At 30.2% G+C, this 15,453-nt stretch overlaps 1 protein-coding gene across 14 annotated transcripts in view; it reads right to left on the bottom strand.

The window, feature by feature from the left end:
- The window catches only part of LOC119604197 (JNK-interacting protein 3), a 56,426-nt gene that overhangs the window by 14,235 nt on the left and 26,738 nt on the right, over positions 1 to 15,453 (bottom strand). For 13 of the 14 annotated variants that reach the window (XR_005231490.1, XR_005231489.1, XM_037956663.1 and 10 more), the window contains 4 exons: positions 3,145 to 3,381; positions 2,926 to 3,081; positions 2,703 to 2,860; positions 2,404 to 2,645 (listed from right to left, as the gene is read on the bottom strand). Coding sequence is in view for 12 of the 14 variants with exons in the window: in XM_037956663.1 (XP_037812591.1) it covers positions 2,404 to 2,645; positions 2,703 to 2,860; positions 2,926 to 3,081; positions 3,145 to 3,381 (793 nt within the window). In the remaining 2 variants the exon portion in view is untranslated. Of the gene's footprint in view, positions 1 to 2,403; positions 2,646 to 2,702; positions 2,861 to 2,925; positions 3,082 to 3,144; positions 3,382 to 3,501; positions 3,634 to 15,453 lie in introns of those variants that run through there. The other variant, XM_037956668.1, reaches the window with a different exon arrangement.

Raw genomic sequence — 15,453 nt, 5'->3', positions numbered from 1 at the left:
ACACTTCTAAGTGTTTCCTAGGGAAGAGTGAATTGGATCTGATGTACTGTTCTGACGGGTGTGCCGTTTTAACTAATGGATCCACAATGTAATCCGGCACAGAGTGCGAAGTTTATATGGTAGTCTTCCGAAAGAATGCAATGCCTTTCGGGCGGAGATCTTAGCGATCTTGAAAGCCATGGCCAGTATAAAAACACACATTAGCAGGGCGTCGGAGGTAACAATTTATGTTAATAGTCAGACAGCTCTTTAATTTTGCTTTCAAAAAAGCTTTAGATGCGTTAATTGGGTTATAAACAGTATGGCTGTGTTGGGTATCTGTACAGAGATCGAATCTGGACCATAATAGTAGTAATAGGTCGCAGGCGCAGGGATGGATTGCAGGGTTTCCAAGTCATTATTATATGAAATGAAAAAAGATTCCCCGATGAATTAGGGGATGTGGATAAATGCGATTTGGTCGAACCTCTTGGTTTAATCAGGGCAGGAGATTTACTATTCAGGTGACAGACCATAGAGACTTCACTTCTATGACAAACTCAACTCTGCAGATCTTTCCCTCTTGGTATTTTGTCTCCTTTCTATTACTGAGGGTCTCCGAGTGGGTGTATAACTAATGTATAACTAAATACAAAGGCCTTGTGCTAAACCAAGCTCACGGGTTTTTTATTTAAACTTTTCATTACAATAATATCTTGTTGAGACTCCCCTTGATTTGTCGGTTATTAGATTTATCAGTTCGAATTTTAATACTTAGTTTCGAATACAAACAGAAGGCGGTGTGTTTGATTCGCACCACAGATCCGATAACGGCTTAGGTGTATTTCTTCGGATCTAATGTAACATTTATCCTCCTTTCAAACTACTAACTGAACATAATATAGTACTGTCGACAATTTCAGATAGTTCGGACTGTGTGGAAATTGATTTGATAGTTTTCGAACATAAGTTCGAATTTACGGAAAAAATTTGTTCTTATGATCCAGAGATTATTTTAAAAAATGTTTATAAAAATCTCAATTTATATTCTTATTTTTGAGATTAATTCTAAAATTATTGTGAATTTCAATTTCCAGCCAATTTACTGGTTGTAAACGCTTTTGTACAAAAGTTAGAGTTTTCGATTAAACATTTTCGAACAATATTTCAAATTAAATATCGAGTTTTCAACATAATTTGTAAACATGGCCGACTATTAGGTCTGATACGATAAATTGTCGAATGCAAGTTTAAGTCCCTAATTAATTGAAAAGACAAGGAAACTCCATCGATATATAAAACTTCTTCTAAATATTAATAAATATAGATCTTCTCCATCACATCAGGGCCATATTTGAGACATTATAATAACGCGAAGACATCTCTATTTATAAAATCTTTTGTGACATCTAAAAGTCCTATTTGTCGACTTATAAATAAAGCTTTAACATCTGTTATATATTCCAACTTCTTCGAGATATCTTAGCCTAAGATATTAAGTGTCAAAGAAAATATGTAGCACACGATATCTCAAAAACCCGATAGAAAAGTTCATGGCCAATTTGGGTTCAGTGCAGCTCAATTCTTAAGAAAAGTATACTTTACTTTCTTGGTTACCTTTTTTTTTAATTTATATTGGCATGTGAAATTTATAACTAAGACGAGGTTTTTGGTAGTTTTTTACTATCAGATTTCATATATCTGATAGTAATAAAGATAAATTTAATTGTTTTGTAGTAAAAATTCTGTAAATCTGTTAAATTTCTTAAAAAAATTAAATTTTTTATACATTTTAGCTTGAATTATTTTCTCTCGAAACATAAAAAGGCCACAATCGTATTATTTATTAAATATTTAATTAAAAAAATACTTCAGTTGGAGTATTTCCAATCGTTTGAAATAATACTTAAATTAATATCTTTGATTTTATTACCAATAAAATTAGTAGTGTTTTTCATTCCATAATAAATAAGTATAAAACAAATTAAAGACTAAAAATACTTTGAGTAATTCAGATCACGGTTTATAAAAATATAAAAAATAACACAACAATATCTATTATAATAATAATAAATCGGTATAAAACAATATGTGACAACAAGAAAAAGGACATTTCCTAAAAATTCATTTTAAAATGCACAGAAATTCCAAAATGTCAGAAATATGACTTTTAACATAACATATATGCACTTTTTTTTTGCTGTCACAAAATACTTTTTAAGAAAATCATTATCACAATAAATTACCAAAAAATTTCCTTAAAAACATAAAAGTTGGAAAAACTATTTATAATATTAAACAACAAAAATCTATAGGATTTTAAAATTTCGAAAATTTTTCTACGATTTAAGAATAAATAACGAAATTGTTGATAAAATTTATAGAGCTGTGTTTGGAAATAACTAAAGAAATAATATAACAAACCATTTGATGGAGCATTTGGCACTATGGGACTGCTATCACTTTGTGGTGATGTAGCTTGATTTTGTTGCTGTAAGGTGTCAGTTTCAGCAGACTTTTCTACAGTTTGCAAAGTTTCGAATTCATTTTGCAGCGATGGGGGACCAGAGTCATCAGAATTACTGCCAACACTACAGATAGTTTCTGTATCTAACATGGCAGAATTTTCCAAAGAGGCAAAGCCATAGGAAACGGGACCGGAAGATCTAGTAATAAAGTTAATGAGAATAGGTATTATAGTGTTAGAAGTTACAAGTCAATACCTGGCTACGGGATTAAGTCTAGCTCGACTTAATTCCATGCGATCTGAAGCTGTGCTCATTTGTGAGTGGGTAGAGCCCATTAACATTTTGGTGCGTTCCATATAGTCTACATGATTTTTAAATAACTCCGTGTATCTCTCGTGTAGTTTATTATATTCCTAAAGTTAAAGTTATATAATAAATTATGTTCTACAAGATATACATTTGTAATAGCAAGACCTACTTTTTTCAATTCCGATTCCCTTTCTTCCAAACGGCTGGCATGTTCTAAACTATTTTTATGCTTTAACTCCAGCATACGCACAATACTCTCCAAAGATTCCAAACGGCTGGCTAATTCTTTATTCTCCTGCTCGGCCAAATCTTCAGACTCCAGCAGCTAAAAAAAATATTTACAACATTAGAACATTCATATTAAATTATTAAAACTATAATAATATACCTTTTGTTCTGCCAATTTTCTAGCACTTTTTTCACGTTCATATTGCGTTACCAACTGTTCGTTGTCTTCTCTTAGCAATTCTACTTCAACATCTTGTTCCTGATTAATGCGATAAGAGGCGTCCAGACATTCCAAGACATTAACCAGTAATGGCATTAAGTTTTTAACAACATCTTCATCATAACGATTAATCATGCGTTCGAACTCTTGATAAATACTGCCGGCCAATTGTTGCACCTGATAAAATCAATAAATAAACGTTAAAGTAAGTTTTGAATCCATTTGTAACTTAACAAACACTATCTCTATATATTTTGTTATTTATTTACACAATAATATTTTTGGAAATTTTCTTACTTTATCAACTGGCATAACTTGTAGTAAAGAACGTTTACGTCTTTTATTATACAACAATATTTTGGGTTTCATTCTATAATGCTAATACTTGTAATATCTGTTTATTAATAATTTATAAATTTAAGTTTTGTTTATTTTATAGCTCTTATTCTCTACTACTGGGGGTTTGCTGTTAGCTCATCTTAGTATGTATTTAATGAAATATTAATTACATTTAAATTGGTTTCAGCTACTTTTTGAACTACGTATTAATTTATATTTTGTTTTAGAATCCCAACTCAAATTTGACATAAAATGACACATCTTTTAGAATAAACAAACAGGAAAAAAATACAACAATTTTATTTGTTATACCTATAAATTCGTTCCTCTTGGTTAGCAATCACTTAATTATTAATTGTGTAATTTGTTAAATTATCAAAACTAAATAAAAAACATATAAGAAAGTATAATTGATTATGTCCGACCATATGATACACTACAGCAGTGATTTTCGAAAGTGATATGTATATGATTTAACATTAGGCACTATTATGGGTCGATCTTGCCAATATTTGTCATTAAACTAATTTGTATTGCACATTACGAAAGTCCACTTTTTTTAGAATAAACACCCCAAATAGAGTTTCCAAGTAGAGACACATGGATGGGATCTGAAGTTCTGTTTGAAGGGTGTGCAATCTTCACTGATGGTTCTAAAATGGAATCCGGCACAGGCGCAGGAGTTTATTTAGTAGATTGTAATATAAAGGTGTCATATAGACTTCCGGATGAATGTAGTGTTTTCCAGGCACAGGTCTTAGCGATCTGGAAGGCTACGGAACTGATAAAGACACACATTAGAAGGGGGTCAGAGGTGACAGTTTATGTTGATAGTCAGGCAGCACTTAACGCCTTGAAATGTCATGTAGTTCACTCCAGATTTGTAAGCAGCTGCAGGGATGCTATCTGCGAGCTATATGGGATGTATACAATCAGGTGGTGTTGGATTCCAGGGCACTGCAATATTATATATGGTAATGAGATCGCAGACGAACTGGTCAGACAAGGGTCAAATCTGGAGACTTTAAGTGGAGTTAGGTTGGTGAAACCGCCTTTCTGCCACTACTACAGGTTAATCTCCGATAAATTCCGGAACTCCTCTAACCAATCCTGGCATAGTAGGATGGATTGCAGGGTATCCAAGGCCTTATGGCCGATGTTGAATGCCAAGGCAACCAGTATACTATTAGGATTGGACAGGAGGAGTATTAGAATTCTTGTAGGAGTTATAACCGGTCACTGCGCAATAGGAGCCTTTTTGGGTAATTGGGTCTTTAACACACAGGAGTTTTGTAGGTTGTGTGAGGATAGGAATTCATTAACTTCACACTTATCTGTCCGGCTTTTCTATCTTTTTTCTGTTTAGTTTTTTGTTTCTTCTTAAAGGGAATTACAATGGATCCTCTTGGGTCTTCGAGTGGATGTATACTTTTTTGGTATATAACCCGTTTAAACTAAACTAAACTACGAAAGTTGATAAAATCATACATGGACTAAAGAACTCACAGCGTTATTCATAGAATCTGCCTAGTGGTGGAGAGACGTTAGAGTAATTTTATATATATCAGGATTTTATATTTATCAGTATATCTTTATTTCTATTGAAGATTGTTTTATATCTTAGGATCCTCATTAGCAACGCTCAAAGTGCCTTTCTTAAGGTAAATTCTTTATTTCTGAGACATAATTCATGGAAACATGGTTATATGTAAACCGAAAATAGAATCTGCCTATTGGTGGAGAGACGTTAGAATAATTTCATATATATCAGGATTTTATATTTATCAGTCTATCTTTATTTCTATTGAAGATTGTTTTATATCTTAGGATCATCATTAGCAACGCTCAAAGTGCCTTCTTTAAGGTAAATATGATGAGAGTGCGTTACCTGTGGTGATGAGTGGTATTGAAAGCAACTAGGAATTCCTTGGTAGAACTTGATCTTTAATACCTTGATCTTTGTCATGAAAATTCAATAATCGATTTTCGATTTACCGATAAACTGTTTCTATTTTAAAGTCGATTAATCGAACCGAATAATCGATTATGGACATTTTTATGAATTTTGTTTTTAACTAAAAATAAGTAAAAGTCCCATCATCAAAACATGAGCTAAGAACATAATTGATTGGCTTTACGGTAATCGTTGTACCAATGTTTTTGTGTGTTACAAACATTAGCCCAAACTCATGTTACCATTTCCATTTTAAAGGTATAGGTATTCAATTATTTTGACAATACAAAAATTTGATATAAGTAAGTATCGGAGGTGGATTGAAAATAATTGGGTAATAACCCTATAAGCATTATGATTAAATTTAAGTTTTAAATTAAATACACTTTCAGGCTTTATTAGGTACCAGTTTCAAATCAAACTTGGAGGAAAAAATGTATCAATTTTTTTTATTCGAGCCATATGTTTACTTCAATTAATGGACTTAAGGTGGTCGTGGGACCAATGCTTTTGTTTGTTACAAACATCAGCACAAACACGTGTTATCATTCCCACTTTAAAGATGTAGGGTATATAGGAACATTCTCTCATTTTGACAACACAAAAGTTTTATCTGTTTGCGATAAGTAAGTATCGTAGGTGGTTTGAAAATAAGTATGTAAATAATTGATTAACAACCCTATAAGCATAAAACGGGTGACTATCGCACAGTGGTATAGGAAAAAAAAAAGAGGGAAATAATTCGGTAACTTCTAAACGGTTAATCCGATTTTAATGAAATTTGGTATGCACAAAGAGGAGGTGTTGTCGAGTTTAGGTTTTGAATTTGGACCTTATAGGCCAACCAGGGGCCCGGCGGGGGGTCCTCAAATTAGGACACCTCGGCTATGTTAAATTTTTAAAACGATCCTATTTCTTCATTTGAGTTCCGATTTAAAAAAAATTTCGTATATAGAATCTCCTCATCGAGCACTATAAAAAATGTCGTCGTAGCAGTAAATTATCTCTTATAGTTTAGGAGATATTTGCATTTGAATATTAAAATTTTAAAATTTTTACCGTCCTTACTTTAGTTTTTTTGATAATAGCAGGTCCAAATATTTCCGATTTTCGCCATTTTTTTTTATTTGCTTAACAACAAGTTTATATACCAAGCAGTGAAAGAATTATGTAAAAATCATGACTGAGTCCAAAGTTATAGGCATTTAAATTTAAAAAATTAAAAAAAGGCGATTTTTTGTCATTTTTTTGGGAACAAAGTATCTTTTTCTTTTTAAGTTATCTAAAAAGTTTTTAAGAAGATGTATATAGAATTTATACTTTTTGGAAAGCTGACTTTACATAAAATACGATAAATGAAACAAAACCTAAAAATTTTTGATACCGAGGGGACCAGGTCCATCCAAAAAAACCCTATTTTTTATGGAAAATTAAATTTTGAGCAAAAATTCTCAAATCGCATAGTCGATATCAAATTATAGTGACCTGTTTTATATGACCCAATAAGTTCTTAATCATTTTGTAACGGGTTTCGATAACCCCGCCCCTGGTATGGATATAATAGGCAAAAAACCAAAAAATCCCATTTTTGGGATTTTTTAAAACTTTTTTGGGAATTCCGGGATTTCTAATAAGAAAATTCGAAATTTTTATTTAATTTTGGATTTTGAGTAAAAAAATCTACCTAACTGTAAAATTTCATCAAAAGGTGGTTTGAAAATAAGTATGTAAATAATTGATTAACAACCCTATAAGCATAAAACGGGTGACTATCGCACAGTGGTATAGGAAAAAAAAAAGAGGGAAATAATTCGGTAACTTCTAAACGGTTAATCCGATTTTAATGAAATTTGGTATGCACAAAGAGGAGGTGTTGTCGAGTTTAGGTTTTGAATTTGGACCTTATAGGCCAACCAGGGGCCCGGCGGGGGGTCCTCAAATTAGGACACCTCGGCTATGTTAAATTTTTAAAACGATCCTATTTCTTCATTTGAGTTCCGATTTAAAAAAAATTTCGTATATAGAATCTCCTCATCGAGCACTATAAAAAATGTCGTCGTAGCAGTAAATTATCTCTTATAGTTTAGGAGATATTTGCATTTGAATATTAAAATTTTAAAATTTTTACCGTCCTTACTTTAGTTTTTTTGATAATAGCAGGTCCAAATATTTCCGATTTTCGCCATTTTTTTTTATTTGCTTAACAACAAGTTTATATACCAAGCAGTGAAAGAATTATGTAAAAATCATGACTGAGTCCAAAGTTATAGGCATTTAAATTTAAAAAATTAAAAAAAGGCGATTTTTTGTCATTTTTTTGGGAACAAAGTATCTTTTTCTTTTTAAGTTATCTAAAAAGTTTTTAAGAAGATGTATATAGAATTTATACTTTTTGGAAAGCTGACTTTACATAAAATACGATAAATGAAACAAAACCTAAAAATTTTTGATACCGAGGGGACCAGGTCCATCCAAAAAAACCCTATTTTTTATGGAAAATTAAATTTTGAGCAAAAATTCTCAAATCGCATAGTCGATATCAAATTATAGTGACCTGTTTTATATGACCCAATAAGTTCTTAATCATTTTGTAACGGGTTTCGATAACCCCGCCCCTGGTATGGATATAATAGGCAAAAAACCAAAAAATCCCATTTTTGGGATTTTTTAAAACTTTTTTGGGAATTCCGGGATTTCTAATAAGAAAATTCGAAATTTTTATTTAATTTTGGATTTTGAGTAAAAAAATCTACCTAACTGTAAAATTTCATCAAAAAATATTCATAAATAAAATTTTTATTGCAATTTGAAAAATTTGTATCTTCGCAAAAACTGAATAAAAAACATTTTTTAATTTTTTTTAAAAAAAGTATTCCGCGAATTTTTTAATTTTCAAAAATTATATACAGTTTTGAAAAATAGACAAAATTACCTTTCCATTGATATAGAACATGCCTACCTAATGTTTTTTAAGTGACAAATTAATTAGGGAAAACTCAACATCTTTTAGAAAATTTGCCTAGCACTATTATTTTCATCCATAAGGTTAACTCTTAAATTTGTTACATATATGGATGAAAATAATAGTGCTAGGTAAATTTTCTAAAAGATGTTGAGTTTTCCCTAATTAATTTGTCACTTAAAAAACATTAGGTAGGCATGTTATATATCAATGGAAAGGTAATTTTGTCTATTTTTCAAAACTGTATATAATTTTTGAAAATTAAAAAATTCGCGGAATACTTTTTTTAAAAAAAATTAAAAAATGTTTTTTATTCAGTTTTTGCGAAGATACAAATTTTTCAAATTGCAATAAAAATTTTATTTATGAATATTTTTTGATGAAATTTTACAGTTAGGTAGATTTTTTTACTCAAAATCCAAAATTAAATAAAAATTTCGAATTTTCTTATTAGAAATCCCGGAATTCCCAAAAAAGTTTTAAAAAATCCCAAAAATGGGATTTTTTGTTTTTTTGCCTATTATATCCATACCAGGGGCGGGGTTATCGAAACCCGTTACAAAATGATTAAGAACTTATTGGGTCATATAAAACAGGTCACTATAATTTGATATCGACTATGCGATTTGAGAATTTTTGCTCAAAATTTAATTTTCCATAAAAAATAGGGTTTTTTTGGATGGACCTGGTCCCCTCGGTATCAAAAATTTTTAGGTTTTGTTTCATTTATCGTATTTTATGTAAAGTCAGCTTTCCAAAAAGTATAAATTCTATATACATCTTCTTAAAAACTTTTTAGATAACTTAAAAAGAAAAAGATACTTTGTTCCCAAAAAAATGACAAAAAATCGCCTTTTTTTAATTTTTTAAATTTAAATGCCTATAACTTTGGACTCAGTCATGATTTTTACATAATTCTTTCACTGCTTGGTATATAAACTTGTTGTTAAGCAAATAAAAAAAAATGGCGAAAATCGGAAATATTTGGACCTGCTATTATCAAAAAAACTAAAGTAAGGACGGTAAAAATTTTAAAATTTTAATATTCAAATGCGAATATCTCCTAAACTATAAGAGATAATTTACTGCTACGACGACATTTTTTATAGTGCTCGATGAGGAGATTCTATATACGAAATTTTTTTTAAATCGGAACTCAAATGAAGAAATAGGATCGTTTTAAAAATTTAACATAGCCGAGGTGTCCTAATTTGAGGACCCCCCGCCGGGCCCCTGGTTGGCCTATAAGGTCCAAATTCAAAACCTAAACTCGACAACACCTCCTCTTTGTGCACACCAAATTTCATTAAAATCGGATTAACCGTTTAGAAGTTACCGAATTATTTCCCTCTTTTTTTTTTCCTATACCACTGTGTATCGTTTGAAATAAATTTGAGTTTTCAAACCGGCCAACTTTTTTTTATTATTGGACTAATGTTATAAAATTTTAAACTGCTTTGTGTTATGAGTTTCTTAGTTTCGCTTATTATACTTGAATATTTTTTATCCCGAAATCCTAAGAAGATCCATTTAATGAAAAGATAAATCTAAAAATTTTGAAATTTTTGTATGAATGGAAAATACATATGGGTAATTTCATGTCAAGTGACGAAATTTGCACCAAGGTTAGTACTGTTGGATAGTAGGTCAGATACAAATTGTCAGCTCTATCGGTAAAGAACTGCCGGACTTAGAGTGGTCAAAGTTGGACATTTTGGTTATACAGAGTTTTATTCAAATGAGTTTAACTTTTCACCTATTGGTCCTAGCTAAAATTGTCCAAAGGATTTCAGATAGCTATTTCTTCATTGTTTCCAAAAAAATTAATTTTTTATATTTTTTTTAATGGACCCTTTTTTGATTAAAAGAAAACTTATACAATTTCCTTTAAGGGCTTTATAGTCCCATAATGGGATGCGAGTGGGATATCTATAAAAAAAATATTTTTTAACTTAAAAATATTTTTTTTTTTCAATATTTGTTGCCTTTTTTGCTCAAAAGAAAGCTTAGACGATTACTCTCTATTTGTAAGCAAGCGTGGAAGTACTCCAATGACATCACCGTGTTAAAATAATGAGTTAAATGATGAAGTAGTGAAAAGAGGTTTTATTAGCATTTTAACTCATTACTTTTCAATGTACGTTTTTCCTGGGTGCTGGTTCTTTCCCATTTTATATTGAAAATAATAAAAAAAATTTCGAATTTATTTGTTGTTTTCAATATAAAACTAGAAAAAAAACTGATTCGTTCGCATTTACAGGAATAGTCCCTGCTTTTAATTATATGCGCCTAAAAAATAATAATATTTTTTGGACTTTGACACTAAATGTGTATAAATTAATCATCCCCAAATATTTTATGATGATTTAAGACTTTCGTCTTTTTATTCATAAATTTTTATGAATCACTTCTACTCCAAGGCATAGCATGTACAAGTAGGTACATTAAGTCTAAAAATAACTAAAAATATTACACATTTTTTCAATAAACTTAAACAAATGGAGTTGTTGAATATGAGCTCTGTTACAAACTATGTTAAGTAAAACATGAGCCAGTGATTAACTATTACCCAACAAACATAGACGTTTAAGAATCAAAGGACTTAAAAAATGCTCGGTCCCTATATATACATATATATATGTATATTGTGCTTTTTGACATGTATTTATCCAAAAAATTATGTGCTCATTCAGGCGATTATTTTTAAGAATATCTATAGTTCTATCATTTGGACTAAGCATGTGCCATGCAATATATATGAATAGCAATGAGCAGAAGTTGAGAAGTAATTATATCTTCTAAGAGTTTATTTAAATGTTCAAATCTAAATGTTTGCTGGGTACTGTTCGACTTATAAAATATTTATGTTTCATTAGGAACTGAACTTAGATCTCCGCTAAAAGTTTAAATATTCTTAGATTAGACATAAAAGATGCGATTGCAAAGACAAGGAAATCGATTTCTGAACACACATTTTCACGCGATTCAAAGCGATTCTTTTAAATTTTTCTAATTTAATTACTTATAATTACTAAATTATACTTCATTAAAAAGCACAGTTATTTGGTCCTTCGATCCTTTAATATAAAAAACCCTAAAAAATCTTTTAGGTACAATCCTAATATAGGTACATATTAGTATATTGCATTTTCAAAGTGTCTATGTATTTTCAAATGTAGTTCAAATATCTAAAAAGTACGTTTTATTCATCATTCAACATAAAGATGCAAAAGAAATAGTGTACAAAATGTGTAAAGATGATATAAAGATTATTAAAGCAAAAGGTGTCAATGTGTTAAATATTCATTTTGAAATATAATACATAAAACGCAATGAATAAGTGTTATGAGCAAAGTAGGAAAACGTTAAGTGTATCATGGGAAAATTCAAGAAAAATAAAAAGAAAAATCTTTAACATTACCCTAAGGTCTCTATTTACAAGGAATAATATAACAAATTATTAATCATTTTGAACAAAATGATCTTTTTACATTAGTTAATTTCAATTGTCAAAATTGACGTTTGTATCAAATCTTTAAAACTCTTTTAAAGCAACACGTAAAAAGAGTTTTAACTGTACACACTTATCTTTAATGAATCATAGAGACAGAAATCTTTTACAGTTTTACTACAAACTAACAATAAATGTTATTTCCATAAACAAAAGCTTGACCTTGCTTATTAAAACTAGTTTGTATTTTTATTTATTTAGGTTGTTTTTTCTCAAATTTCCCACTCATTATATTTAGCGTTAGATATTAAGCGTTGAGCATAGAAATCAAAAGTAGCCGACTTTAATGATACAATCTAAGCGACTGGCTACAAGCGATAAAATGGGATCATTTAAAAGATTTTGGTTGTTAGTTTTTCTTTAGTTTATGATAATTGCAGATATAAATAAAATTTTATATCTTTTGTAAATAACTTAAAGAAAATGTTACTGCTTATCTGCTCAAAAACATTTTATTTAAGGTTTTTTTTAATAAGCGCTGGTCACAGTAATTATGTCGAAAAATCGGCTTAACAGAGATGGTAACTAAGGTAATTCTTATCAATCCATAATTTTGAAATTAAACATTTGCGCAGTCCCTAAGGAAATGGACTGTTTTCAAATTTAGGATGCCAAGATGTTTTGAGTTAGTAAATTAGTGTAGTACCAATAACTAGTGCTAAAGAACTGATTTATAGAAAATTCATAATTTAGAATCACAACAATGTTCGAGAAGACGAGTCCTAAAAGAAAACATTTTAGAACTTGTTCTAAAAAAAGTTCTAGATCGAGTGCAAAGAGAACCACTTCAGATTCTTGAATAACAACCTTGGAACTAGTGATGTCGCAATTACTTCTGGAGCCGGTTCTATTGAACATTGTTTTGGTTCGACAACACTTCTAAAGAGTATTGAAGGAACTACTTTTTAGGCTGATATCAGAGTGCCTGCTACAAGCGATACGAAGCTTTGCGCTACAAACTTTTGCTTGTGTTTTCTCGCAAAAGTTTGTAGTGCAAAGATTCGCAATGCTTGTAGCAGGCACTCTGTACTCAACCTTAGACACTAGTTATACATTTGTACTGCACTAGTTCAATGGAACGCATACATGCGTTCTAGAACTAGTTGTCGAGCTAATACAATTTTTCTCATTTTATACATAGTTTTGTTTGAAATTGTTTCGTAGCCTCTTTCGATAACGATATAAGAATGAAGTAAAATCCCTTCACTATTAGAATTTGGCTCTTTTTTAATATTTTCTTGAAGCTTTTATATTAAAACTGACATAAACTATTTGAGAATTATAAAAAGAAAGTAAACAAGTGAGAGTTTTATATTCGGCTGTACCGAATCTCATATACTCACCATCAAACCTTATACCATAAAATGCTCCCCCATAAACATCAGCGTCATATTATTCATCAAATTAACTGAAGAGGATTTTATATGAGAGATAAAGTTATTTGATCGTTGACCGTTTTTAAAAAAATTTTTTAGACCAATTTTGGTTCATATCATACGTTCCTACAAATGTTTCTTATATACAATTTCATAACTGTTCACGTATTTTTAAGTCAGAAATGATCGTTAAAGTAATTTTCTTATGAACCGATCCTCAATACATTTGGTAGAGAGATTTTAACTCGTATAAAAATATATATATGTGTCGAATTTCATCGTATTTCAGGTATTGTTAAGCCAGTAATGATCGTTTATGTAATTTTTTGAAGGGGACCTTATATGGGGAGTATATATGTGGACCGATCCACATAAATTTTGATCGAGAGATTTTGGCTTCATTAAAACTTATGTGTGTCGAATTCCATCACTATACTCGTATTTTTAAGCCAGTAATGAGCGTTAAAGTCATTTTCTGAAGGGGACCTTATATGGGTTGTAGGGTCAATTATAGACCGATCAACATAAAATTTGGTAGAGTTTTTTTGGGATCAAATTTCATTGTTATACTAGTATTTCTAAGCCAGTAATGAGCGTTAAACTCATTTTTTGAAGTGGACCTTATATGGGGGGTAGGGACAACTATCGACTGATCCACATAAAACTAGATAGAGAGATTTTGGCTTCATTGAAACTTTTGCATGTCGAATTTCATAACTGTACTCGTATTTTTAAGCTAGTAATGAGCATTTAAATCATTTTTTGAAGGGGAACTTGTATGGGGGTTAGGGTCAATTATGGACCGATCCTCATAAAATTTGGTGAGAGATTTTGGATCATATGAAACTTATTTATGTCGAATTTCATCGCCATACTCGTACTTTTAAAACAGATATGCTTGTATAGTGCTCATTTTCAATACCAAACAATGCTTACATTCAGAGAATATTTGTGGAAAATTTCAATCCTCTAGCTCGTTCCGTTCGTACTCTATGGACTTTTGTGGGTCTATGACCAATATTTCGATATGTTACAAACGGAATGACAAAATCAATATACCCCCCATCTTTTTTGATGGTGGGTATAAAAAAGAAAGTATTTCTAGGTGCGAACCCATGAAACATTTCGTATAATTTACAACAGTTTTTTTATATTAGGCATATGCTTTAGGAATTAAATATTTGGGTATCCAATAGTAATATTATAAATCTTTAAAATAGACAATTTTTTGTAAGCTAAATGATTGCGATCTGGACAACCATGTGGCCAATTACAGATATAAATAAATATAAAAGCAGTGGAAGTAGATAAGTTATTGAGATAGACTCTTTTTTTCTCAAAATTACATTTTTGAATTCTTAATACATTGCAGAAAATACTTCTCTTTAAAGATCTTGTAAATGTGAAAATTTTATCAACACACATTTCGGAACTCTAAAGTTTAAAGGATTTCTTTGAATTTGGTTCTGTCTGCTATAACAGCAGAACAATCAGATGTAGAATGAAAGTACAAACTATTTAGGACTTTTAGTAAAACTTATAAACTAAGGTCCATTATTACAACTTGTCAATAACTAAATGTAGGATTTTATAATGCAGAAAACTTATTATAATTGTACTCTAGTTAGGGGATATCGATAAAGCATGAGGAGATCTTTCCGCCAGCTTATCCTCCCGTATACGAGAAACAAATTATCGGTCTATTATTACCTTTAGTTATGGGCAAGTTGAAATAATGGGTCTAAATCCATTTATAAGTTTAACTAAAACTTTTAAAGTGGGATTTCAAAAATCGACATAACATAATAGAAAAGAAAAAAGTTGTTAAAGTAACGCAAGTTTTTAATTAAGTGCGACGTAGTTTTTTAATTAATTTAATTATTATATGAGACTAAGATTAAAACACTTTTCTCAATTATTCTAATAATCCCGATTCATATCAGCTGTTTCGATTGATAGCTAATTGTCTTCATTTCGTCAATTTCCTACTGCACAGAAAGGATGACATAACTTTTATAATATTATTTCTAATTTTACAGTTCAGTAGGGGTTAATTTATAAATATTAAAAATAAAAAAAGTAGAAAACATGAAATTAAAAAGTGGCA

This window comes from Lucilia sericata, unplaced genomic scaffold, assembly GCF_015586225.1.
Source record: "Lucilia sericata isolate MDLA Ls3-8-SP2 unplaced genomic scaffold, ASM1558622v1 Contig000368F_arrow, whole genome shotgun sequence".
NCBI classification, from domain to species: Eukaryota; Metazoa; Arthropoda; class Insecta; order Diptera; family Calliphoridae; genus Lucilia; species Lucilia sericata.
This window is presented reverse-complemented; position numbering and strand designations above follow the sequence as displayed.